Here is a 27,211-nt window from a genome sequence, read left to right on the forward strand (position 1 = left end):
TGCGTTATTTGCATCGTGTTTGGTCACAGGATGAGGAGGAGGAGGAGGAGGAGGAGGGGGCACAGACTCCTCTGTTGGGGCCAACGACGTAGAGGAGAGTAAATCCACATAAACTCAGTTCACCCACCTTTTTATCTGCAAAACAGGCTTTACACGCCTTCACGGACTGTTATAAATCGCCGCTAAATGTCCTGTACAGGATTAAAATAATATGTAACGTGGTCTTTTAAAGCGTTTTTGTGAAATATGAGCTGCTTTTTGTAAATACTACTTGTCTGTCTAAACATGAACAGCGACCGAGTCTCGGTTCAGCTTTTTCTACAGCACTATATCCCTGGCTGGCTCATTATTGTCAGCGCTTTGACGTCCCTCCTGTTCTCTCTTTTGTAGGACATGACGGGGACTCAGTTTCTACCCTGCAAAGCCAAAACTCCGCTCAATGCGAGGGGACTCCGAAGTTCATAAGAGGGATTATTTACATCTGGGTGCCTGATACCTTCGGTGCCTCCGGATTTTACTTTGGATTTGGGATTTATCGGTTCTCACCGGGATGGAAAGCCGGGATTTCGCTCCTCCGCACCACCTCCTGACGGAGCGGAGCGCTTTGGTTCACAGCGCCGCGTCTCGGATGGCGCCAGGCCGCCACGGCTCCATGCAGCACCCCGCTCACTTCCAGCCTGGGAAATACTACTCATCCCCACTCTCCATGGCTCCGCACTCGGGTCAGTTTTGAATGCACCTCTGTTCTTGTGTGTGGTGGAGATGTGATTTTCTAAAAAAAATTCAGTTGCTGTCTTTTGTCTGAAGCATATGTTTTCTATATTGCCAACTGGACATTTTTTGGGACGAGCTAGAATTTACTGGGGAGAGAAACAGCACAGACGCCTTTTCAGTGGGCAAAGAATGAGTTTTATGATTTACTTTATTTAATGAACTGTTTATGACATAGGTGCTTGCTGTGCGTAATATGTGAAAATAAATACAATTTGTCAGTCTAGTATTTCAGCCGTAAACCCAAAAAGTCAAAAATGAACCAAAGAGGGAAATTTGCCATCTTTTTCAAATTAGATTTATTTTTAAATTACGACCAACCTCATTTTTGTTTTGTTTTAGACTTTTAAATCTCCCCATAATTTATAAAAAGTCTAGGAATTATAGCTTTTACCACTCAGAAGCTATTAGACGTTTGATTGCATAATCTCGTCATAGATTTATATGGTTTCATCAATTAGTAAAGTACTAATCATTGCAATTTGATGTAATTAATTAGAATTGGATAATTCTACTGCTTATATTTCCCATTAAACAATAAATTAAATCTATTAGCTGAGCCCTAATTTCTGCTGTTTCTTTCCAACGTTCCCACCTTCATGTTTGGTTGCTGGCTTCCACGAGCACAGTGATTTGGTGCTGGTGGGTTCGGGGCACATGCTGGTTTTTGTACTGGTCACAAAGTGGGGGTCGCAGTGTTGGGGTGTGGAGGGGAGCTCTGGCTAATAGAGGTGCGGGTAATACCAGAAAATCCGGTTTCTATATTGAGCGGGGACGTGACGGGGTGCGAATGGGTTGACAGTGCATGCATTAGATTTAACAAGTAGCTTTGGTATCCTGTCTCAATAGGGGGGGAGGGGGAGGGGGAGGGGGAGGTGGGTGGGGGTGGTTGGGAAGGTGTGTGTGTGTGTGTGTGTGTGTGTGTGGAGTAAGTGAGAGACAGAGAGAGAGAAAGGCTCCGCTCGAAATCATACAGTGTCTGCTGGACTAACTGAATGAATGTGAACGTGTCTGATGAGAAATTTCATTAATTATCTTTTGTAAAAGCTCGGACCTATAAATGATATCTTCTGTTGTCTCTGTCCCCTCTCATTTGCATATTCATTAGTTTTACCCAGCAAAACTGACACAGACGTCGAATTCAGAATTTTAACTCCTACAATTTTAAACAAAATATACAATTTATTTATTTTCAATCAACGCAACGTTTGATGGTGTTTCAGGTCCTGGTTCTGGTCTGGGGTGCTTCACATGAAGGAGAGATCATTAGAAATAACATTTTCAGCTTGTTTGTTTCAAAAATGTTCCACAATTCATGAACATTAACTCTTCAAATATGCCATTTTCATTCAGATGCAGTCTGTATGTAGCCTTCACTTCATGTTCATTTTCTATTTTGTTTTTACAATATATGTAAGAATAATAGTTCGCGATTTATATTTATTATTTTTTTATAATTTCGGGGATGTTGAAATATAATTGTAAAATTTAACACATTGCATTTACAATAATACAATTAACATGTTTTTGTAAATGTGATGTAAATGATAACAATCCAGTATAAATACAAAATAATTTACATAATTATAGTCCTACATTATTTTATATTTCTATATATTTTACAGTAATTCATTGTATATTTTATTTATATTGGTATGTATTTCCTGACACATTTAGCACAGTGCCTGCTTTAAATATGACTGAATAGGTTTTTATTAAAATTATGGCCCTGTCATTAAACCTGTGACAAACATATCTAACCTGCATGTTTGCTGCACAATGATTTGAACAGATTATATTCCACTTTGACTGATATTGCTACTCACTGGCATATATTATGGTCCAATTTAACAATGATTCTGTAAGGTGGGGAGGGGGGGGGGAGCATAGTAATGCAGGGGGATAATGCTATTGAAATATATTCAAGAGGGCCTCTCACTGGGTTTCAAGGTGCATGACACTGTATTGAGATTCCAGATATCCAGACTCTCCATGCATGTCCCTGATGGGGTTTTGACTGACATGATGGGCATAGAGGATTGTTGTTTTGGGATGGGGGTTGGGGTACGTGTGTGTGTTTGCTTGAAGGTTAGGATGGGGGTTACCTTTGTGCTCTCCTCCCTTAGAGATTCAGAAAGCTGTATGCCTGGCCCTAGGCCTCAGCACAGGGGGTATAGATATGATTTGGTGTTGGCCATACCAGAGTTTGAAGGGGGTTGGGATGGGGGTTTGTTTCACACGTACACACACACACACACAAACACACACACACACACACACACACATATATATATATATATATATATGACTGTATATGACTATATATATATATATATATATATATATATATATATATATATATATATACACACACACACACACACACACACACACACACACACAGGCAATTTTTTTGCCTAGTCAAATGCTGGTTGTATCACTTACAGAAATTCCACACACACACAAAAAACCTCCTCTCATTCCCCCTGTTTCTTCATATCCCAGAAAACATGCAATCCATCAATTTGCTGAAGCCTCTTATTTAGATCAGCATGGTGTCTGCTTGAATATGGTCGCGCTTGACAAGGTGATGGAATGACAGCCGCATACCGACGCCATAAGACTCAGCCCCCATTTGATAAAACCCCACAATGATATTACACAGGCGTTTAGATTACTGATAGGAGTAGTGGGAAAGCCTTTGTCTCTTTCTCTGTCTGTCTTTCTCCTCCCCTTTTTACCTCTTTGCTTTTATTCCAGTCTGTCTCTCTCTTTCTTCCCCTTTCTGTGATATTAGCCTCTGGGCAGTAGTTGTGCAAGTGTGTGTATGATTAAGGTTAGGTTTAGCCTGCAGTAGCACAGGTGTGCAGCATTATGGAGGGCGTGGCAGAGCTTGTCACTGAACAGGTGTGTTACTTCCCAGACGGCAGACGGTTTTTGTTTATATGACTGTGTATGTATGAGAGAGAGCGCGTGTGCATGTGTGTGTGTTTACCTTAATAATACACACAGGAAGAGCCTACATCAATGTTGCACATACTGGAAACGTGTTGTTTAAGGGATCTCATTTAAGGCTGGTTGCATTTTGTGTCTTAAAAAGTAGTAAACCACAATCCTAATATGTTGGTTAGACTATTTTCTGCCACTTTTCTTCCTTTTCTCTCAGTCTTTTTCCTTTGCTCTTTAGACCTTTGTCTACCTCTTATTCTTCGATTTTCCCATAATTTCCCCTTTCTTTCTCAATCTACTCCCTGTGTTCAGTCTTGTTTATGAATCACAAGATCCTGCAGTGAAATTCTGTATTTCTCTGCTATAAATGTGAGTAGGTGTGTGTGTTTGTGTGTGTTACATGCAGCCACCCCGTCCATTCATCTCGAGGCTGTCACTAATGTCTCAACTCTCTTGGAAGTTTTTTGGCTTTGGCTTTGATCACTGTAGCAGCACAGCTGAGACACGCCCCTTCACCCTCCTACCTGCACACACCTTCACACAAGGATGATGTGTTTTTGTGTGTGTGTGTTTCTGTTGGTTTCTTGTTAAATTAGAGAGACAGAGGTCTATAGTTTGTGTGTCATGTGAAGGGCAATGATTATGTTAAAGTTCAAGAGTAAACGGCAGTAAGAAGGAAAGACAGTGAAAGAAACAGCATAAAGAAAGAAAAAAAAGAAGGAAAATAGCATGCAAATGAGAGAGGGAGGTGAAAAGGAGGAGTAGAGAGGCTGAATGTTTCCACCTGGTTGGTAATCCAGTCAGATTACCACTGCCTGACGAAACCCACTGGCCGTCATCCCTGACTCCTCGGCCTGTCGTCTCAGCTGCCTCTCAAGATTGTGAGCCAGAGATGCTTGCCTGCATGTGTTTGTAGGAGAATGTAAGATGCATCAGCAGTGGATGAGCCTCAGACAGACCTTGCTCCCCTCACCTCACCAACGCTACAGAGGGTACAAGGAGCACATCCTGGGTGCAGTGTGCAAGACGACCCCCTGTGTGGAGGAGACAGCTGGTGGAGGTTGCAGCCAGCAGAGCTACGATTGGACGCAGTGAGGAAGGGGCAGAGTGTAAACTGTCAATTCAAGAAAAAAATTACATGCACACTAAATAAACCAAAATGGACGCACTTTGGTTCGGCTCAACTTTACTCAGTGCATGAGTAGAAAACCACCAGAGAAAATGTGTTGCTTTGTGTGTTAGTTTTATTGTTTATACCTACTCAGTTATTTTCTGATCTTCCATACCACAATTATGTTAATGTGTTTTATAATATTATGTTGTATATCATTTTGTACTACTAATAATACATGTGAGTTTTAGGATAAAACCTGAGCTTGTTGAGTTTAATAATGGGTCAAAATAAACATATAAAGTATAAAAAAATAATAACAATCAAAACACCCCCTTGGTTATATGTTAATATTGCATGAAAGTATATTAGGCTATAGGTCAATTTTGACCCAGTTAATTTTAGTATGTGTTCAGCTCTAAATGAAATATGCAAGAAGGCCAAAGAAATCAGTTAAATGAGTTACACTATTTGAAATTTGTTGACGCACTAAAGGAATTAAGTTATTAAGTCATTAAGTAAAGCCAGTAAAGTCATTAAATGCATTTTAATTACAAATTAGACTCTTGTGCATGCTTTGATATTTCAAGCAAACTAGCACATCATTTAAATACAGTCCCAAATGTTTCCCTGCATCTAATCAGATTGACCTCAGAGTGAGTGTGACTGAGATTTGAAAAGGTCGCATCAATGATAGATTATTTAAAAAAAAAAAACAGAAAAAAAAACTGAGTACTTATAGTGATACAGGCTTTTTGGAATTTTGGGTGAGGAGTGCGTTTGTTCTGGGGAGCATTTGCTGCAGCCACAGAAAGACTTTTCTCTCATCTCATCCAACATGTGAACAGCTGCTTATTGTCGGTAGCAGTGATTTGAAGGGAGTGGGGTGCGTTTGGTTGCGACATCTCCGGGGTGTGAACACACACCACCATCTGATGGCTTGGCATGTGAATGGAAAGCGCCAGACTTCCTGTGTCCATGTGCTCTCTTCTCTCTCTCTGTCGCTCATCTCTTCCCTTTCTTTTCTTCTTCTTCTGTTCCTCACTGGCCAGGCCTCCCCTTCACCCATCTTCCTCGCTTCCCTTTAACCACATGCTTGCCCTCCCCTCTTTCTCGTCTCCTTCTGCTTTCCTCTTTCGCTTCCCCTTCACTACTCTCAGCTTTTCGAGTGGTCCTCCAGCCCTTCTTTCTCCTCCTCCTCCCCCTCCTCAAAGATCTGTTCCTCCCTACTTTCCTCTCTCCCTCTCTCACACCCTCTTTTTTTCAATCGATCCCCCCCATGTCTTATATCCAGATCCCATCTCTAACCCACATACCCATTCCCTCCTCGTGTTGTTAGCAGACCAGCTTCTCTCAGCACTCCTCCTATTTCTGTCTCAATTTCAGCCTGCTTTCTCTCCTTTTCCACATTGCCTCATTTGTTTCTCCCCCATATACCCTCCTCTCTTCTTGCTTTCCCCTTTCCTCACCACTCGGCCGGTTGTTAACGGGCCTGTCCCGGTGCTATTCGGCCCATGGCCAACTCACTAAATCAGAAGCGATTGGAGGATTTGGCAAGAGGGAGCGAGAGCTCAGCGCGGCGCCTTTGAAGTCAGAGAAACGAGAGAAAAATGACACTTTAAACAGCCCACAAAACACAAGGCTAAAACAGCTTCTTACTCTGTACAGGAGGAGGGGAAGCTGTGTGTATGAGAGCCTGTGTATGTGTGGGTGTGTTCATTTAAAAATACAATATAAGGTGTTTTATGTGAGCATGTGGCTGCTGTGGCTGGAATTCATGATATGAATGCATGTGTAAAAAAAGTGTGAGTCCACACTTGTGTGTGTGTAGACACTGTAATTCCCTGCTATTTTATGGCTTTCCGTTTCTTCAGAGGGGTCAAGGCAATTCCCTGTTTACACGACATGAAAGAGAGGTGACATCACTTAGCAGGGGGGACAGACATGATGTCACAGTCTCGCCACATCCACAGGTCTGCACCCCCTGAAATGCACGCTGCAAAAGTGAGGCAGTGCATCTACAGCAACCCTTATCACAGCAGCAACCAACACCTGAGATGGGCCAGTTTTTATCCATCTCCGCGCCACATTTATGCCTGACTCATCTTCACTTGAGCTGACTTGTTTGACTTAGCCGGGGCCCTTTTCTCTGCTGCTGTGTTTTGGTTCTCTATTCGATTCATTTAAGCTCTGTTTGGCTCATTCATATTGTAATGGACTCCATTCAGGCGGGTCTATGTCCAGTTTGTTTTGCTGTCAGGTGCTTAGATGGATGGAGGGGGCCGTAGGTTCATCTGGAGGTGAGGTTAAAGATGGCAGAGTGGTAGGACAACCTCCTGAATGCTAGACCCTTTAAGTTTCTCTGAGTCACAGTGTCACACAGTTGTACATATGGAACAGATTGAGTATTTGGTGTGAAAGACAGCTAATGTGTGCCTAAATAGGAAATAGATTTGTGTGTCTGTGTGTGTGTGTATGTGTGTGTGTTAGGGAGGGAGAAGGAGAGTAAGAAGAAGAGAGAAGCAGCTGTGTGGAATAGCATGGATCGTTACACAGTGACACACATGAAAGCATTAAGTATATTCAAAAGCCTTCGTTGAATATATATGGAGTTGTGTGCAGCTTTGTATGTCTCTCTGTGTGTTCATATGTGTGTGTGTTTGAGAATCCCCTCCCAAGCGCTTGCCCGAGCTGAGAGTAGTGAAAAAAAAAACACGAGAAGGAGATGGAGCAAAAAAAAAAAAAAAAGCAAAAAAAAAAAACAAAGATCCGTCATCAGTCATTCATGGCTAATCAGTCTCATGGGACGTGCACACACACACACACAAGCGCGCACACAGTGCTGAGGTCCTAATCCTACTGGGACTGCTTGTGCCTCTGTGTGTGCCTGTCTAAATTTTGGATCAATGCTGATTAGAGGCAAACCCTCCCTTTTTTGTGCATGTGTCTCTTTCTACCTCTACTCCTCTCCCTTTCTCCCTATCTGTCTCTTCTCTTCTGCATCTTTGATTGCTGGTAAAGTGTCTCTTCTCCTTCTCTCTATTTTTCTGTCTTGTCTCTTTAATAACTGCCTACTGTCTTTTCTGGTCGTTTTGATGTGTGTTTTTGTAATGTTTGGAAGCATGTGTCCATGCATAATATAGGGACGTCTGGAGTGTGTGAGAGAGTGCACTTATCTCTGCTTTTGCATGTGCATACTCACCACTGCCTCTATGTGTGTATGTTTGTGTGTGTGTGTGTGTGTGTGTGTGTGTGTGTGTGTGTGTGTGTGTGTGTGTGTGTGTGTGTGTGTGTGTGTGTGTGTGTGTGTGTGTGTGAGAAAAAAAGAGAGTGCACTTATCTCTGATTTTGCATGTGCTAACTCACTACTGCCTCTATATGTGTGTTTGTATGTTCATATATCTTGCTTCATCAGAACCTCGTGTTTTATCAGTGCTTCCATTTGTTTCAGCTTTGTCTTTTTTCAAATCAAATAAACTTATAGATGTTCTATGCACGTATCTATAATATAGATGTTATTGGTATGATTAAAGCTAAACCATTTACATCAGATACCCTATAACCCCTAGAATTTTCCTTCAGATGTGGCATTATGAATTTTGCAGCCAAGGTAATTACTTTGCTCACCTGTACTAAAATATCTGTAAGTTCAGCCTAATATTTTTATTTCTAAATGTGGAGAATGATGTTGGCTTTGTGTGAAAACTGTATTGTGTTCAGTGATGTAGTGAAGCTCTATCTTAATACCTGTTCAAACACATTTCTCTTTTTTTTGGCCTTCACTTTTATTACTAAAAAAACACAGCAAAAGGATCCAAATGAACTGTGTTCCATTGTGTTGATGATTACTGCATTATGTGACATCAAATTCATAAACAGTTCAATAAATAATTATACAAATTCTATTACAATTAAAATATGAACAGCAGTTGTGGGGAATTGCCACATTATGTTTTACTGGAATTATGTTAAAGTAACCATTGTTTTCATTATCTACCAATGTGGCAATTGCTTTCTCAGTGAGTCGAGATCTGCAAAATGTCAGATCACAATCATATCACACGTCTCTGAAGCCCAGGCTGAGGTCTTCAAAGTACTTGTGTTTTGTAACTTTGAAAAAAAAATGGCTTGCCGAAGACATGTAGTTTAGAATTTACAAGTAAAACTTTTGACATATTTTCTTACCAAATTGTTTAAGACCACAAATATCAGGATTTCTGTCTTTTGTTTTTTATCATAGACAGCTGAATATCTTTAAGTTTAGAGCTGGAGAAACCAATAATTTGTATCACCATGGGCTCATGCCACTAACACCACAATGGACATTTTCCCCCCTATTTTATGACATTTGACAGATTAAGTGATTAAAGCAAAACATTATTGGCAGACTGATCAATAATAAAAATAATCATTAGCTCCAGCTCTAATTTGATATTTATTCGACTTCTTTCTCTTCTTTCTTTTGTTGACCCCCCCCACCCCTTTCTCTTTATTTCCTCTCTGCGGATCACCTCCAATAATCTTTTATTCCTGTGTAAATATTACGGCAACGAGGGACTATAAAGAATGGAGAAGCCATGCTGAAATAAGGTCAGACTAGGTTATTCTCACCTGCTTTTTCTCCTGCTCTTTCTTTTCTTCTGTCACTTCTACCTCTTAGCCCCCCCATCCCTCTCTCTTTCTCCCTCTCTCTTTCTCCACTCGCTCCCTTGTTGCCTCTCTCTCGTACTCGCTGTCTGCTGATCCTGCTCTTCTCCCTTGTTCAGTCTCTTCCCCCTCATATGCACACACACCGTCTGTCTGACACCTACACACAACACACACGCGCTGACACCTGCATGTCGAGTCGTTGAGGGTCTAATTTAAGTAAAGTGCTTCTCTAGGAACCACAACCCCTCAACTCATGATGATGGAGTGTGATATGGTGTGCCGTGGTTGAACACACACACAGAGTTATACATAGATGTGCACATACACACACACACATACACATCCTGCTTCACTGATATTGAGATATGACTCTCTGTGGTGTGGGATTGAAAGTAGCACTGTAGATAGGTTGTAAGTAGCATACTGCTATAATAATATGATATTTGATAATTCATAATTTACCTTTTCTCAGTCTGCAGAGTTAGTTACAGTGGTGGCACAGCTGGTGGGGGTTCATTGTCTCAAGGTTACTTTAGCAGGGTGGATGCTGACATAGATATGGTTAAATCTGGTTCTGCTGGTTAAAGGATGTTGTCTTCGCTGCAATAACCCTGCTGCTGCACTTCTGCTGCGTAGGTGTGTTTGTTTCCACTGGCGTTTGAGCTAACTTTAGCCGAAGCAGGATTGTGCTGCAGCGCTCTTGCAAATCTGAGGCCGCAAACTCAAACCTGCAGGGAAAAACAGCCCAAAGTGCTTTGGTTTTGGGAACTTTAGTCCAACATGAAAAGGAAGTGAATCAAAAGTACCATACAAAACAATAAAGACTTGTCATTTATCCAAACTCTAGTTCACTCTCTTAATTTGTGTAAGACTTTATAGAGTTAAGAATTTGTTGTCAATCTTAATTTATTTAGCTAGACTGATGCAGCCGATCTAGTATTTCCTGTTAAATATATAGTTACTGCTAATGTATCCATGAGCAAAGATGGACTTTTTCTTAATAGGTGTGATACATTTGTTTAAGCAAAAATGTGCATATTTCCACCACCAGTTGATGTTAAGCAACATCAACAGCTTTGTTTGAGTTGTGCATCTGGTCTTCTGCCAAATATAAGTTAGGTAGGACCCAAAGTGCTTTCCACTGTTTCTCGGGAGAAGTCAGGAAACAACCACAGACGCCCACAATTTGTGGACGACAGCTTTTAGTTCCTGAGCCACAGTCGCCCCTAAGACCAGTAATCACCCTCTTTAACCTTGGTGTTTGGTTTCCATCAAATCATGAGCCAAACAACTTGTATTTAGCTGCTAAATGCTCCAGTATGTTCATGAACCAGTCCTTAAAATTGTGTCTCTGTTGAGTGGTGCTGTGTTTTTACTGAAAAAACTAGTAATGCAAAACTAAAAGAAATATAAAAAAATACTAAAACAAAATGCTCCACAGAGCTAGTGTGGTTCTCTGTGTGCTTGTCACTACAAGGACCCCTTGTATAAATGTGAATCATTGTAAAGACAAAACTATTGATATTACCTGTTCTAGAGGATCCACTGTTGGCGAATTATTTATTTTATATTCATTAAAAAACTTTCAGGCTTTTTTTGTGATTATTCAAAAAATTCTAATTATAGAAAAATAATATTTCCCTCCACTCTAACCTTTTCACATCCCAACTGCTGCCTGTTTTATGTTAGTTTGTCCTGCAGTGGAATTTATTTATATGCTAATTGAATTCAAAATGCAATTAATGTAACGTGGACTTACTTTGTCCAGTTTTCTCTTGACATTTGGGTAATCCATCATCAGATACTGTTAATGTCTTGGTGCTGAACCAAAATCGTAATCAGGAATATATGTTAATAAGTAACAAGAGTCACACCATGCGTCACTAAAGAACATGTGTTTAATAGGGTTTGTGTGCCAATAGACTGTAGATTGTAATAAGTAACCAGAATGTAGTAAATGCTGATAAGTGGTCAAATTGTATTGTGTTAGAGCTGCAGAAGCACATATGTACCTGTTCACGTCTGTCTTCCCTCTCAGCTCATGGTAATGTGATTTTTGTTACCTTCACCTTGTGCTCTTCCCAGTGTCATGACCCCAAGGTGTATTTCATCCATCCACCAGTCCACCAGTGTGCACATGCAGCCTTAAATTATTATAGTCAGTGTTTTTTCAATTATATATATATATATATATATATATATATATATATATATGTGTGTGTGTGTGTGTGTGTGGTTGCTGTGGCTGCAAACTGAACGGACCACAGGGGTGTGGCACAGGCATGTCAGACAACCAGAACTCCCAGAACAAGCTTCCTTGGTGTTTACCAGAACTGCAAAGCTACTTTGGGGGCGATGGTGGAGAGGGACTGCCAACACACACATACACACACACACACACACACACACACATACACCAACACACACACACACACACACACACACACACACAGACACACACATATATACACCCACACACACACACACAAGATAGAATTTACAATATTGGCTCTCACCAAAGGTTTTCCTGAAATATCAGCACCCGTATGCTTTTAATTAGTGTGTGTGTGTGTATTTGCACAAACCATTTGAGTTTCATTCTGACCCAGGCAGCAGAATCAGTCTCATATGACCACTGTCCCCCAAAATTCCCCATTTTCTTTAGTAAAACATAGCAAAACTGACAAGCCTCCTTTCCCTCTTCTCTGCTTCCTAAGAAATTCTCATGTATCGTCAGTTCCTGCTCTCCATGACCATAATTGGTCTTTCCTCCAGCTGTCGGTGGGTGGGTGGTGGGTGTGTGGCATCCAAAAAGTCTGTGGTCTAAAGCAGGAATATTTTCCTTCTCACTCCCAGTCTACTGCTGTATTTTTTGGGCCACGCTTGCTGAAGGAAAACTCTGAACAACACCGGAGTTCTTTTTTTGATTCTTATTTGATTTATTTTTTTGCCTTTTTGGGCTACGATGACACAAGGTGCAGGTTTTTTTTTCTGGTTCATTTAATTCCTTCTGCTTTCCTCCTGCTTTTATTTCCCTTAGTTGTTTTTGAGTCACAGCCAGTAGATGATGTGCTTTTAGCATCCTCAGTAGCTTTTGATGGTGTGAACACACGCATGTAGGTGCAGTGAGATCGGGATGCTACTACAGTAGTCATGTGCATGAAGAGATCTGGTAGTAGAGAGAGACGGTGTGTATGTGTATGTATGCGTGTGTGTGTGTGTGTGTGTGTGGATGGCAAGCTCTGGTCAGCAGCCTGGGAGTCTGGCTTTGAGCTTTGCTGTTCATAGTCTGCTGATTTATGTGCCTCACAGGGAAATCTCTCATTTGTAGCTCTTTCATCTCATTTTTCTCCTCCACTCTTTCTCTCTGTCTTTCTCTCTCTCCTTTCCTCTTTCTCTGTCCTCACTTTTCTTCCTCACGTAATGTGATTCAGTGCAGCCAATCGTCCCAGGCGACATGCCATGCTTTGCTTGCACACACTGCGCTGTCTAACATGAATGAGTCAAGAAGAATCATTGATGAATAATAAGATAGAGCAGAAGGAAAATGCTATCTGGATGTAGTCGAGCAAAAGAATTCCTTTTCTCCACTGAACGTAGTCTTTGTAGGAACTGCTCGGGCGCTTACTCACACATTGAATGTGTTTGTGTCCCCAGTACCATAATGCTTTGTGTTTGTGTGTGTGTATGTGTGTGTGTCTAAGCACCTTCCACGACCGCCTTGTTTGAGTAGCCCTGTCACTTGTGCAATTCCGTGGTGTCAAAACAGATCAAAAAGGTCTGGCTTGATTCCTGGCCCTAAATACACACGCACACACACACGCGCACGCACGCACACACACACACACACACACGGACTGAAGGCTCAGTGCCAGGGCTCTTGGTGGTTGGAGGCTTATGAAAGGGTCGGACTGACGAGACGTTGCCAAGTGTACGGCAATAAGCGTTACAGCCAAGCTAACGAGAGTCAAAACCTTTGACACATACACAAAGACACACACACACACACTTTCTCTCTCTCTCTCAGAATGTCTCTGTACTTGCTACCAATGGCAGAGTAAAAGTGTATGTGTTTATGAGCAAGAGTTCAGTGTATCAGTGTGTGGACAGAGGCTTCTGTTAATTGACAAATGTGACAATAGAACTCGAGAGGATATTGATCTTCAATCGGATGGAGATCGATTTAACTTGTCATCCTTCTAGGTGAGAGAGAGAGAGTGTGTGTGTGTGTGTGTGTGTGTGTGTGTGTGTGTGTGTGTGTGTGTGTGTGTGTGTTCTGTGTCTGTATTGATCACCAGTGGTGAATTCAGAGTGTCACAGTGGAGAATATCACAGTGTTACTTTATCTCTGTTTGATTGTTTGTACTTGTGACATTTGTTGTATCACCACTATGACCCCTCCATTTGGTCTTTTCCTTTCTCTTCTTCTACTTGCTTCTTCCTCCTCCTCTTCCTCCTCCTCTCTTTCCCTCCTTAGAGCTGTGAGAAACCTCGGGATGGTCTGGCCTGTTATCTGTTGTCTTGCTCTTATAATCTAAAATATAAAAACACCTTTTAGGTGCTTTTCATAATTAAACACTTTCTTCGGAAGTGTTTACAGTGTTACTATAGTAATTGTGGGCAGACTAGTTTGATCCACTCTTATTTAAAATGGTCATAATGTGTGAAAGGTAGTATACTTAAAGAAAATCAAGTATACCTTGCACAATGTGACCCAAATGTAGGAACATTTCCCCACTGGGGTTAAATGTAAAGATTTCATTCTTTCACTACCTCATAGTGTTGTTTCCGTCAGCCTCTCATGGCATCAATAGTGTGAGAATTTTCCCAGTAAAAATGCTCATTCAAATTAGTATAAAATGACATCTTAGAAACTATGGCTGTTACTGTAAATAACAACAGATCCGGACGTTTATACTGTTGAATCTTCAGATTTGCTGCTATCAAACTTCACTGGGGCTTCACTGGAAATATTACAACATCCCCAAATTTATGTTTGGCCCCATTATCCATGAGAATACCAAAAATATGCCAAGCAGCAAAACCTGCCCAGAAAAATGAGGCACATTTCCAATACTTTTTTTTTAAATAAAATGGTGTTTAAGTGTTTTTGAGTGGATTTTCCCCTCCGCAAATCACATTACAATCAATCATAAATAAACTAAAGCAGATTTTACTCACTGTAAGTACAGCTGAATGTATTAGTATGAATAGAAACTCATAATTCTGATTTTATTACCTTGGATTGTAAACATCGGCGGATTCGCTGCCTGTGTGTGTTGACACACTTTTCCAAGTCACGATGCCAACTGGGAAAAATGGGAGGCATACAAACACATTTTCTACTTTAATTACCACTATGGAGACTGAATGGAGCTGTTTTCTCAGTCAGCAGCTTGTATTTATGGTAAATAACATATGAACATACAGTAATACGCATACATAATCCTAATGTCACTTGGGTCAGATCATAATTTTTGACATATGATATCTGTAGTTGTGTATCAAACCTACTGATGAGTAGACCTATTTTAATCTCTGTCACTCACTGTCCCTGTGATATATCTCATCAGGTGTGGTTAATTTGGTGTGTTTGCTTTCAGAGCTTGCAGGAAGGCTCCGAGCTGCAGGAAAGTACGAGAGGATGCAATGGTGACAGATGGAAAGGGAATGTGCGGATAGGGATAAAACAAAAGCGGAAACAGAGGGCAGGAAGAGAAGAAGGGGGCGGAGGGAAAAAAACACAGGCACCAAAATAAGGTTTACGTTAGTTGCTGGCCTCCGAGATGATTTTCCATATCAGCAGGCCAGAGGGATCGGGCAAATATGATTTTCTCCTCAACTCGCCAACAAAAAACAGACAGAGAAGGGTGGGAGGGAGGTGACAGGAAAGAGGGAATTGGGGAAAAGGGGAGAAAAGGAAAGAGATGAGTAAATGGAAAAAGAAAGGGAAGGATGGACATCTGAGAGGGTGAGAGATTAAAAAACAGATGTGGAAAGAAAGTCAATGTGGAATCCAGAGAATTTAGACAATAAGCATTTTTAAAAATGTACAGTTTGAAATCGGTGTAGCAAATTTTTCCAATTTCTTAATGTAAGTAACTCTTATCGCCCAGAGACATAGAGATACCCTGTGTTATTTCTGAAATGCATGGCTGCTCAGCTGAACGCTGGTTTTGTTTTCTATTGTCTGTTGTAGTAGATGAGGACTGTGTGTGTGTGTGTGTGTATGTGTGCGCATGTGCGTGTGTGTCTGTATTTGACGTGTCAGTCTGTATCTATGTCTGTGTGTAAAAGTCTGTGCTGCCAGGGGGCCTTGTGAAACCAGCCTGAATCTTCTACAAGCTGTGTTTTATTATGACTGGCTGAAAGACCACTGATCTGCAGTTGTAGAGGAGCGGATTTAGAGGAAAAAAAGAAAACGAAAAAACACTGTAAAAATATCCTGTCTGAGAGAGGGTGAGAGAAAGAGAGTGAAACGGTCTACAAGGGAAAGTTTTGGTCTTTTCCCCCAATTCTTTACAGTTTATTATGGCTACAGAAAGTGAAAACATCAAGCGAAAAATGGAGGAGACTGGATACAGAGTGTGTGTTTGTTTTTATAAGGATATGTTTTCCAATTTTATAAGTAACCATACACACTTTCTTTCTAATTTAGGTCTTAATACAGCGGTGTCTTCATTCATGATATGCTTTCTTCCTAATCTGTGTGTGTGTGAGATGAGAGAGAGAGAGAGAGAGAGAGAGAGAGAGAGAGATATTGGCAGACAGTTGAAGGGACTTGTGGTTGTGGTTGTTAGGGCGTCGGGTCGTGGTTGAGGTGAGGGTACTCTATGTGTGTGTGTGTCTTTGTGTGTGTGTTTGTGAGTGTGAGAGAGAGAGAGACTCTGATGCAGACTGTTGTGGTAATTGTCTCTGATGCAAGGCAGCATTTATGGGTAACGACCCAACCCACCACCTCTCCCTCTCTCCTTCTCTCTCTTTCTCCATCCTGTGACTAATTACCTGATTCCCTGCGGATTTGTTTCCTCCTTCCCCTACAACTGTTCGGGTTGTTCCACTAAATGAGAGCATGCTGATAAGTGGAGCCAAACTGAATTGAGTCTGTTTGCTCAGTTCGCTGAAACTGTTACGAGATGAGATTGGTGCAACTAATAGCAAAAGACGCTATAACAATTCTCCTGGTTTCCAGCACACCAGTTTCAGGTTTCAGCTGAACTCAAATTTCCTCTGACACCAGCCAGGTTCACCTTTTGACGATGGCCGTCACTCCCTGCCATCCGAGCAGATCTTGGACTGTAAAAGCCTGGATGCACAATGTGTTTGAAGCTTTATGTAGCAAACATACACAGATGGAAGACATTCTTATCAGTAAAGTAAAAAAAAAGTCCACTTTGAGTAACAGATTGTGTTTAATGACAGAACACAGAGCAACAGTTTATAAAACTCAAACAAATAGGATCTTACAACCAGGGAAGATAAACATGATTAATGCAGCAGTCAACAGTGACAACAGTAGAAATGCAAATGCAAGGCACTCGGGCAAAAACCAGGAAATGTTAAGGTTTCTTGAAAACTGGAGGACATGAACCACAGTTGAACCACAAATGAAGTGTGTTCCAGTAGCAGATTTAGCAGATAAGTTGCCAGACGAGATCACGTGATGTTGAGTTGATGCTGGGTCCAAATTGCACCAGAGTGCTTGGATCCTGCTAATTCTAGTTTTCCTTTTTGCCTTTTTGCTAGTTTTCCTTTTTGGTTATCTACCAAATATTTATGCTTACCTGAATTTGAACTTTCTGAATGGCAAAGGTGCTTGTGTGTCCATTACATGCCAAAGGCACCAGTTTTTATACATCAGATCCAATTTAAGAAATAACTTTTGCCTTGCAGCCTTTTCTTGCCCATAATAATACCATTTAGATTATCCAGAGTGATATTAAAACAATATTTTCTTGTCATAATGTTGGAAAATGTGCTGCTGTGCATTATATTTTGAGGATGAAGATAACAGTGTTCAGTGCTACGTTTCTAAATGCCGATGGCATGTTTGCTGGTAACAAGTGTAAACAAACCAGGGACAAATTAAATGAGTCAACTCTCTAATCTGCAGCCTCTCTCTCTGTGTCTCTTAGGTGCTTCCTTTATGGGCTCCTTCCTGGCCAGCAGTCTTGGGTCCCCGCCCTCCCACCCTTCAGGACCTGCTGCCTCCCCCAACACCCCCTCCTATAGGGCTGGACCCCATTCAAGCGCTTCCCCTATCTGGTTCCCCCATTCCCATGAAGGTAACACACACACACACACACACACACACACACACACACAGAAGGCTGCCCAGAATGTTTGGGTCTCTCTCTGGTTAATGCAGGGTCTTGGTGTGGGATTAGATTGAGATGGAGCCATTAAGTGGTTTAACCAACACTGATCTGAGGCCAAACACGTGCAGCAGTAACGCCTGAGAAGATGCTACTTATAGAAACACACATACACACACAGACATACACAACTAACTCTTTACTGGCTCAGCAGACATGCGACTTTGTGTTTGTGGCTGTTTTCTAGTTTAGAGCTCAAGCACCATGACACTCTTAAAACTGGTGCATAACTGAAACCTTTCGCCTCCTCTTGCTCAAACCCATAAACACACAAACACAAACACCTTGAAACAGTGTAAAAATAACATCATAAACTACAGAAATCCAACAATAGATACACATTTTCTTCCCTCCTTTCACTCAATCATCTCTCATCCCCCCACTCTCTTGTAGGGGTGAGGGGTTTTAAGTTTCATGAGCTAACCCCCCCTTAAACAGTGAAACTTACCCCCATTTCCACCATCCTTTCCCTCTTCTCAACCCCCTCCCCCTCTGACCGCAGCCCCACCTTCAGGGCCCCTTCTGGGCTAACCGACCTTCAACGGCCCCCTTCCTGATCAGACACACACAAATGTGCGCATCCACACGCATCATGTCCTCTTTCGACTGTTAACCGTTTGTGGTCAAAGAGGGTGTTTGACTTAGTTATCTGTCCCTTTCAGGTATGTGTTTGCATGGGTTTCTCTGTGTGTGTGCCTGTGTCAGATCATTTCTTTTTTGAAAGCAAGATGAGTCTGAAGAGATAACCTCAAAGAAAAGCTGAAACAGAAAAAACAGCTTCCGCCACATGCTGTATTTCTCAACTAACTGACAACGGTCAGAATCTGAATTTCATGTTTCACCAGTTTTTTCACAAATTGTGAGTGGGTGAACAATAATTTAAGTGGATGACAACTTGGTAAAGTATTTGGCACCTCCAACCCCTTTTGCAGAGAAATTACACGGAGACCAGTTAGCCTTTAGTTCAGGCAACAACTTTGTTTTCTTTGATATTATAGGAAGTAATGCTGTTTTAACAGCTTTTTGACTATTTTACTGTTCTTTTTCCACTGCATTTCGACATGTCTTTGCAGGAAAAACACAGGTGTAATCAATAACAATAAAAACGGCTACATTCCACTGAGATGAGCCATTACAATATCCTGGTATCGTGCTGACTGGGACACATGTATGGAGTCATCTTCAGTGGTATTAGTTACAGCTATGCCTGCTGTGACACGTTGAAATGTTTGCAATAAAAAAATGGGCTCCTCTGATTAATTTTACTGCATCTTTTAACGAGTCAGTGATCTCACTCACCTCTTCACCAAACAAGTCCACACATTTGTTACTTCCCCCTCAAGTTGACCCTAGATTAGAGACCCCACTGATCCAGAGGTCATTTCTAACCAACCTTTAATTTCTTTGTAACCGAACAGCAAGGGGAGCAAAAGATGGTAAATCCAACTTATGCTGGAAGAAACTGCAGATTTTTATTTCCCTTCTATAAGCTCCAATTTGTCACATCCTGTTAGTGAAAAAGTGTACAAACCTTTAATTAATTTGGACAAATAAGTCAAACACACTGCATTTAACTCAAAGAGACAGGACACTCCTCCACTACTGCTCAAATGTGAGACTTAAGCTCATAAGACAAACTCAGGAGAGCTGTATTTTTACAGAGAAATCTCTACTGATGCAGCTTGAAAGCTTGAAAGGAGACAAGAGTTTTGTTTGTACAACGGGCTCATTTGCAGCTCATTGAGCAATAAATAGCAGCAGTTAAGCGCCTGAAAATGAACATTAGTGTCGCCCGGAGTGACTGTCCTAAATCAGATTCATAGAAAGAGTCAGAGGCAGGACTTCGACGTGAACACAGGAGAAAGCAGCGGCGGTGAAAAGAGAGCAAAAGTGTGCGCAGAGGGAGAATGTGTGCGTCTATCAGACAGATTTTGTGTCTGTGTGGCTCAGCTTTGATGTCAGAACACACATGCATACTCGCACACGCACACACTCACAGGCACAAAAACACGCACGCTACAAATGATTGTTTTTAAGAATTCAAGCCAGGGAGCTCCAGTAGGCAGTCTGCCAGCTGGCCACGGTCCAGAGAGTGGAGCGTAGCCAGAGCTGTAGCACAGAGAGTCGAAACCTGGCCGATGCACACTCTACACACACACACACACACACACACACACACACACACACACACACACACACACACACACACACACACACACACACACACACACACACACACACACACACACAAATTCAACACACACACAGAGTCATAGATGAGACATATTCATGAAGAAATGCACAGTTGTTTGAAAAACAGCACATATTGTTTCTCACAAACAGAAAAAGCTTTTTTTTTCAGTCTCCCTCTTACACACACACACATACACACCTATCCTGCCGCTCTGCCTCTTCCATACCTGTACTTGTTGTTGGTCTCCTGTCTCATGTTCTCTCACTCTTTTTCTTACCTTTCTTTCCTCTGTCCTCAAATCTCTGTCATTTCAAAGCTTTTTACTCTCTTTTCACTTCCTCCTTCATCCCCACCCCCACCCCCACCACACAAACAAACACACACACACACACACACACACAATGTTCCCGTCTTCTTCTCTCTCATCTCTCCTCCCTCCCTCTATCCCTCCCTTCTGAGTTATATCACTCATCATTACCCGGAGGATTGGCTTTAGATGGCTGATAGAGCCTTTGGTTAATTGTCGCCATTTAGATTCACTGGTTGTTAACCAGTCAGGGTAATCACACACACCCGTGTACAAACACACATACACACAACGCAGAGAATACACATTCATACACTTACATTGCAGCATGAACATGCAGCGCCACTGAGTCCCACACACACATGCTGGGAGCAGTGAGGGGGTGTCGGTGGTTTTGCAGTGCGACTGTGGAATGCGTAGGATGAGTTTTTATGGAGTGCTGTTTACTTTGGCCACCACCGTTAAACTTTTAACGGCTGCCAATTAACGGGCCAGCAAGGACACTCTGTGGGGCATGAAACCAGCTGCTGAACACACTCGCACACATAAACACACAATCTGAGCCTTTTGGCCCCATAGTGTGCGCCTCCTGTGTGCTGAATGTGTTTGTGTGTTTATATATGAGCTCGTGAGTGATTCTGCTGTTTTTGCCGTTTCCACCATGACAACCTTGCACACATACAGACCCATGTTGACCCTCAGCCATACCTACACCTATCAACCCCCATCAACACAACCACCAAGATCTCCTCTATCCCACGATGCAGTTCAATGTCCTTGAAGTCGAGGAACAGAGTGGAACGACCATTTACCTCCCGGTGACCTCCTGGGAGTATGTGTGTGTGTTTTAAGGTGGGGGGGATGCTTTATACTGTTTGTCTTGGGTTTGGGAAAAATGTGTTTTGTAGAAGAGCAAATTCCATCCAGTTAAATGCTGCAAACACTTGGCAGTAGCTGTCTACTGTGGTTTTTGTCACCACTTTGTCCACTGTAAATAATGTCAACTCATGTGGCGTGTTTGTGCAAAACTGCATTTATGGTGAAAGTAGCACTAACGGGCCATATTTTTTCTGTGTTTTCCAAAATGACCCCATTTCATGATAGATTGTGGAGATAAACTGTTTGTTTAGAGGGCTGCTGAATGTCAACGCTGTGGAGAAACATCAATTTTTTTTCTTCCTCCCCCTCCCTTTGACAGGGTACCCCGGCTATTCAGGAAGTCTTGGCTCTCCTTTTCTCCCCATGAGTCCCCTGGATCACCATAGCAACAGTCTCTATGGACAGCACCGCTTTTATGAAACTCAAAAAGGTGAGTGTTGGGGTGTGTGTGTCAATGTAATAGAGTGAAAAAATTGCTTTATGTATGCTTCTTTAAACTGCTTAATCAGCACTCGCAACGGGATCAAGAACAGCTGGTAACTCTGAGTTTTACAAGCTGGCAATATCTCATTACTTTTCCTCCACATAATATTGCAGAATTATATTATCATGGAGTCATTTAAATAAACAATTGTGTTTTTAACAGCCACTTTATAGCTAAGATATTTCTAAAGCTTCACACACCTTCAACCTTAAGTTCTCTTCTTCTCCCAGATCACTTCTACCTGAGAGGCCTTCCTCCCCAGCCCCCTTTGCTTTCAACCAATCACAGCCTTCATCCATTGTCCAGGACTGCACCAGGCCACCCACTGGGCTCATGCAGCCGAGAGACAGACACTGGGGGAGGAGGCGGAAAAGGCCCCAAGGATGTGGGTGAGAAAGGGGTTTCATCTGTGTCAAAGGACAAGGAGCGATCAAGCAGCAAGGAGCGGCACCAGGAAAGCAAAGACAAACAACTTCATCATCACCATCCTCATCAGACAAACCCTCCCACCACTCCATCCGGGCACCACCACCAAACATATCCCCACCCTAACCACCTTCCTCACCTCACATTGCAAGGTAGGGAGGAGGAACACAGGCACTCTCTGGAAAGGCACAAAGAGTTCAGAGACAGTGACTTGGGCAGTCAGGGGACAAAACATATGAGTGCCTGTAAAATGTCCAGTGGTTCAGTTGCAGAGACTGGCTCTGGAGGAAAGGGGGGAGTACTGAGCAGCTGCGGTGGTGCTGGACTAGGCAGGCCTTCATCTGGAGGTGCCAGACGGTGCTCAAAGGATGGATCCATAAATGGGGAGATGAGGATAAGCGAATCGTCACCCTCCTCCTCTGAATGTATAAGACGAGGTTCAGCTGTAGCAACAGCCATCTTAGCACCTCCGACCCCCCATTCTGTAGCGTCCTACTCCATGCCTCCTCCTCCTCCTTTGCCACCTCCTCCTCCTGCCTTGCACATGGGTTCTACAGTAACAGGAGGGTGGCTACACCACACACATCACCATCCTCATCCTGAGTTTTACTGTCCCCCAGCCCCTCTTACACTGACTCCTTCCAAAGATCCAGCATTCATACCTGCAGGGTCTGGCAGGGAGGCAAAAGTCATTGGCCCAACCTATGTGCCCTCAGTGGGGCCACAGGGAGACCTGGCAGCTCCTGACTGTCGTGGAACAGGAGGAGGTGGGAAAAAGGGAGATGATAAGAATGGAGAGGAATCTTATGAAGGTCCATCTCATCACCTCAGTCGACTAAGTAGTTGCCAGAAGAAGGACAAGCTGGGATTTGGCAAGGCTGACAAACCTTCTGACTGGAGCCAGCAGATGCAGCACTTCCACAAACCCAGCTCCAACTCAAGCTCTCAGCCTGAACTGCGGTCCTGCAGCCTGGAAACATCTTCATCCTTCAGAGATATAGAGATTGTTGCTGATGTTTATCGACCCTCACTTTCACTAAATACAAAGGGGTCACACCCTGGTGCTGGACAAGGCACACCCAAGACGGGCCCTGACACCGGCACTCCTCCCTTCAGGGACTGTTCCCTTACCGGGCCTCATTCTGAAGGAAGGGTAGGATCAGGGGTTCAGAGGGAGGGACAGAAAGTTGCAAGAATAAGGCACCAGCAACATGGCAGCCATGGAACAAGTACAGAAGAGAGAGGAAAAGATGGAGGTCAAACAGCACTTTCTTGGGGGACACGTGGGGTCCATCAAGAGGACCAGAGGAAAGGCTCCCATCATATATCAGGTGGTAATGGTGAATCAAGAGGGCCTAGTCACAAGGGTCCAAACAGTGACCACAACCAGCCCCATTCTCAACCTCCACCTCTATCCCGTGCCTCACACAGTACTGAGGAAGAGGGAAGTGCCATGAAAAACCTAATGAACTACAGCTCCCAGCAGCCATTGCTACTACCACAGCGGAGCCCCTTTGGAGGTCTGGGCTGCCTCAAGCAAGGTGGGGAGAGATCTGAGAAGGGCGACAGAGTAGGAGTTAAAGGCAACACCTCCCTCCAAGACCCCCCTAAACAGTCACTCCCTCCTCGCAGAAGTTCCACTAATGAGGGAGAGAGGGGCGACAGAGTAGGGAAGGAGGCTGGGGAGGCAGGAGAGGGGGAGGTGCGACAGCCTCCTGTGGGTATTGCAGTTGCAGTAGCCCGGCCACCCCACCCTTCCCCAGACAACACCCCTGGGCACAGCAGACAGGGCAGGGTGCTGCCCAGCATGAAAGGTCAGGCATCATTTATGCTCCTTGCTCTAAAAGTCAATTAAGGCTATTTCTGTGCTTTGGACTGCATTAAAGGCAAAGACATAAGAACAGCTACTGGCGTCCTATGATTATGTTTCATTTCTTGGTCCTTTTTGGGGAAAAACAGCATCTATTGTAAGAGAGATATTAATTATAAAGAGGCAGAGATTTCAGTGTGGGCAGTTTATAACATCACCTTTTGTAGTTAGTAGTTATGTTAGGTAAAAAAATTCAGACCTGAGGATTTAGGAAAAGAGAAACATTTGAAGATGTTAATGTCACACCTGCTTTTTGCTTTCAGAAGTAGGGATGCTTTAAAGGGCAACTTCACCAATTTTCTACTAGCTTTTTATGGCTTTAGTATAGGGTGTAAATGTACATGAGTACTTTTAAAATTCCCTTTGATTTCCCTATATTAAAATATGTCTCTGCTTTTTGCTAAAAACTTCTCCAGATGACATCAGAGGGAGTTGTTTAATCAATAGGAGCTTAGATGATGTCACCTGGAGGAGCTCTGGAAAAGCATTTTGACCATGTTTACAACCTCCATAGCATGAGCAACGAGATGACATAATCTGAACTGAAGTTTCCTCCAAGTGATGTCATCTGGAGGCGTTTTTTAGCTAGAAGCAGAGAGATATATTTTAATATAGGGAAATCAGAGGGAAGGTTAATGAGATTTATGTACATGTACTACCAAAGAACCAAGATAAATATGAGTGAAGGCACCCTTTAAGAACAAAACTGGGATAAGTGAATCACTGTAAGCTTCTTTCTCCTGATGTATTTGCAATTTAGGGGTGTCACGCCCCGTGTATCCTCTTGGTCGAGAGGCAGAGGACAGGAAGAGGATGAACGAGGAACAGATCAGTCTTCATCAACTGGACAGAGACAGAGAAATGATCATCAGGTAAAGTGGCACAAACATCAACATATACAAATGTACACTGCCGCCATTTTAATGCTACTTGGTGATTTTAATGCTGTGGGAATTTAATGCTGGGCATGCTCCGCAGGCGTCAGAACACATAGCTTCTGAGGCCCCATAGCTGCAGACTGGTCAGAGTGCTACTGCTGAGCCCTGTCCACCAAAAAATTAGTACATTGGTGTACGCTCATAGACACTCACATGCAGCCAGCATCTATTCATGTTTCCTCTCATCTGATATGCTGCAGTTCTTTTATTCTCTTGGCATCTCTCTCCCAGTCTGAGGCTCTGCTTCTTTTTTCTCTTATCCCCTCACTCCATTTACTCTTCTCACTCTTTGATGTGGTATTTCTGTACCTCCTCACTTTCTCTTTTCTCCTCTCTCTTCCTTTCTCTCTGAGATGAGATGTGGTGCATTAATGTTACAGGGACTAATACGGTTGTCTCTGAAGTATCAGGGTCTTATTATGTAGTCATATTAAGGGAAGAAAACATATAATGAGAACTCATAGACCGGGCACAAGATGATGGCTGTTCCTGTTGCCGTCACATTTCTTCATGATTATAATGGTAGTAGTGGTAATGAAGATGAGAAGGATGAAGATAATGATCATAATGATGGTAATGATGATGATGACAATAAGAGGCATAATCAAGATAATGATTAAGTTCACCCCGCCTATCGCCATGACAGGGAAAACAAGGATCGCTTGGAGTTCGCCAGGATACACCCTTCTAGTAGTTGCCATGGAGACCTGACCTCTCACCTTTTGGTCCCTGGAGGAGCGAGCCAGTTAGGGGCGGACCCTGTTGCTCATGCTCACCCGGCTCACCATCATTGGATGCAGAGGACAGGAAGTCCCTCCCTCTGGATGGGGCCTTCATACAGTGAGTAGATTGACTTTCTCACAGAGTGCAGGGTCTTAACTTTCAATGCCCTACATTTAATTTCGTTAAAGACAAGATTTATTGTTTTTAGTTGGTTTGTTAAGACCAAGTCAGTCAGTGGGGCGAGACTTAGTGTTTTTTATTTTGATAATTTTTGTCTTTTTTCAACCATTTTTGTGCCATTGGAATGCGTTATACGGAAGTCTTCGATTTTTTATGTTAACATTTTCTTAAGAAAGACCTGTGTTTTAAATAGTAAAAAGTTGTAACATTCGCATTACAGCCAAGGATAACAGTAAAATATTTCTAAAATAAAAAAGAGCAAACTTTAGGCACTGGTAAGTAGAGGAGTGGGTGTAATGTAAAATAAAATCCTTATAAAATCTTTTAGAGACTGAAACTGGTTGTGTTTTTATGGCCAAGCCATAGAAACAATAAAGGCATCTCTGTGCATATATTGCTCTTTTATAAATGCTTGATGAACCTGGAAATTCTTTGTTAGTTGAATGCATACTAGGATTTACCCACTAAACACACCACTGTCATGATATATATTTTCTTAAGTAATATCACAAGTACTAACTGTATATCACTGTTCCAGGTCTTAGCCATGTGGGAATGAGCCCTGGATTTCCATCAAGTCTGCACAGCCCTCTGCAGCCTGTCCTTGGTTCACTAACGCAAGACCCTAACTCCCCACTCGTGGTTCTTCCTACAGAAGCTGGGGCGCATCATCACCTTGGTATGCTAAGCATACTTGTACAACAACAGTGCACATACACACAACAATCCGAGCCCATATTCATTGGCGATAATCTGTGCTTACTGGCCCCCATACCACCCTTCTTCTTTCCATTTGTGCCATTGGAGCCACTGCCATTTCTCTCCCAGAGTTTTAGTATCACTGGTTAATCATAATATAATGCTCAACTAAGTCCTTCTGTCAGTGGGACGTGTTTTATAGCTTTGTTAATGGGAACAGCTATTCCATCACACCCCTTCTGCACGTGCCAAGAGTTATGCAAACCATTCTAACTGGTGTTCATCTCTTTTGTGGTGGAGCAATGGCGTGTTTGAACTGGACTTTGAATGTGTGTGCACTTGTGTGGACATGTAAAGTTAGTTTGTTCATGTATAGAAAAAAACAGACATTTCTCAGTGTTCAAGGCTGTGTTGTACATCTCAGCCATTGGTCGAGTGTGTGTGTGTGTGTGAGAACGCTGCTTTGCAAACAGGCTGTGAAATTTAATTATCTCCCCCCTCCCTTGCCTCCGTGGGAGTTCCTGCAGAGAGGGGAAGTGCATCCACTGAACCCTTCCCCTGGGAAACATTAGCCCACTCAGGCTAATCTCACAGAACAAAGGTTCCCAGCGACAAGGCAGCCAAAGAGCAGTGTGTGTATGTGTATGTGTGCTGT

At 42.6% G+C, this 27,211-nt stretch overlaps 1 protein-coding gene across 5 annotated transcripts in view; it reads left to right on the forward strand.

The window, feature by feature from the left end:
• Positions 1-27,211, forward strand: part of bahcc1b (BAH domain and coiled-coil containing 1b) — a 61,528-nt gene that overhangs the window by 10,491 nt on the left and 23,826 nt on the right. For 3 of the 5 annotated variants that reach the window (XM_067487583.1, XM_067487581.1, XM_067487580.1), the window contains exons 2-8: positions 391-722; positions 17,617-17,766; positions 21,556-21,666; positions 21,951-23,960; positions 24,777-24,888; positions 25,601-25,794; positions 26,396-26,536. In XM_067487583.1, coding sequence (XP_067343684.1) covers positions 551-722; positions 17,617-17,766; positions 21,556-21,666; positions 21,951-23,960; positions 24,777-24,888; positions 25,601-25,794; positions 26,396-26,536 — 2,890 coding nt within the window. In that variant the 5' untranslated portion in view covers positions 391-550. Of the gene's footprint in view, positions 1-390; positions 723-12,331; positions 12,457-17,616; positions 17,767-21,061; positions 21,210-21,555; positions 21,667-21,950; positions 23,961-24,776; positions 24,889-25,600; positions 25,795-26,395; positions 26,537-27,211 lie in introns of those variants that run through there. The other 2 variants (XM_067487584.1, XM_067487585.1) reach the window with 2 other exon arrangements.

The sequence above is a fragment of the Channa argus genome, chromosome 20, assembly GCF_033026475.1.
Source record: "Channa argus isolate prfri chromosome 20, Channa argus male v1.0, whole genome shotgun sequence".
Lineage (NCBI taxonomy): Eukaryota > Metazoa > Chordata > Actinopteri > Anabantiformes > Channidae > Channa > Channa argus.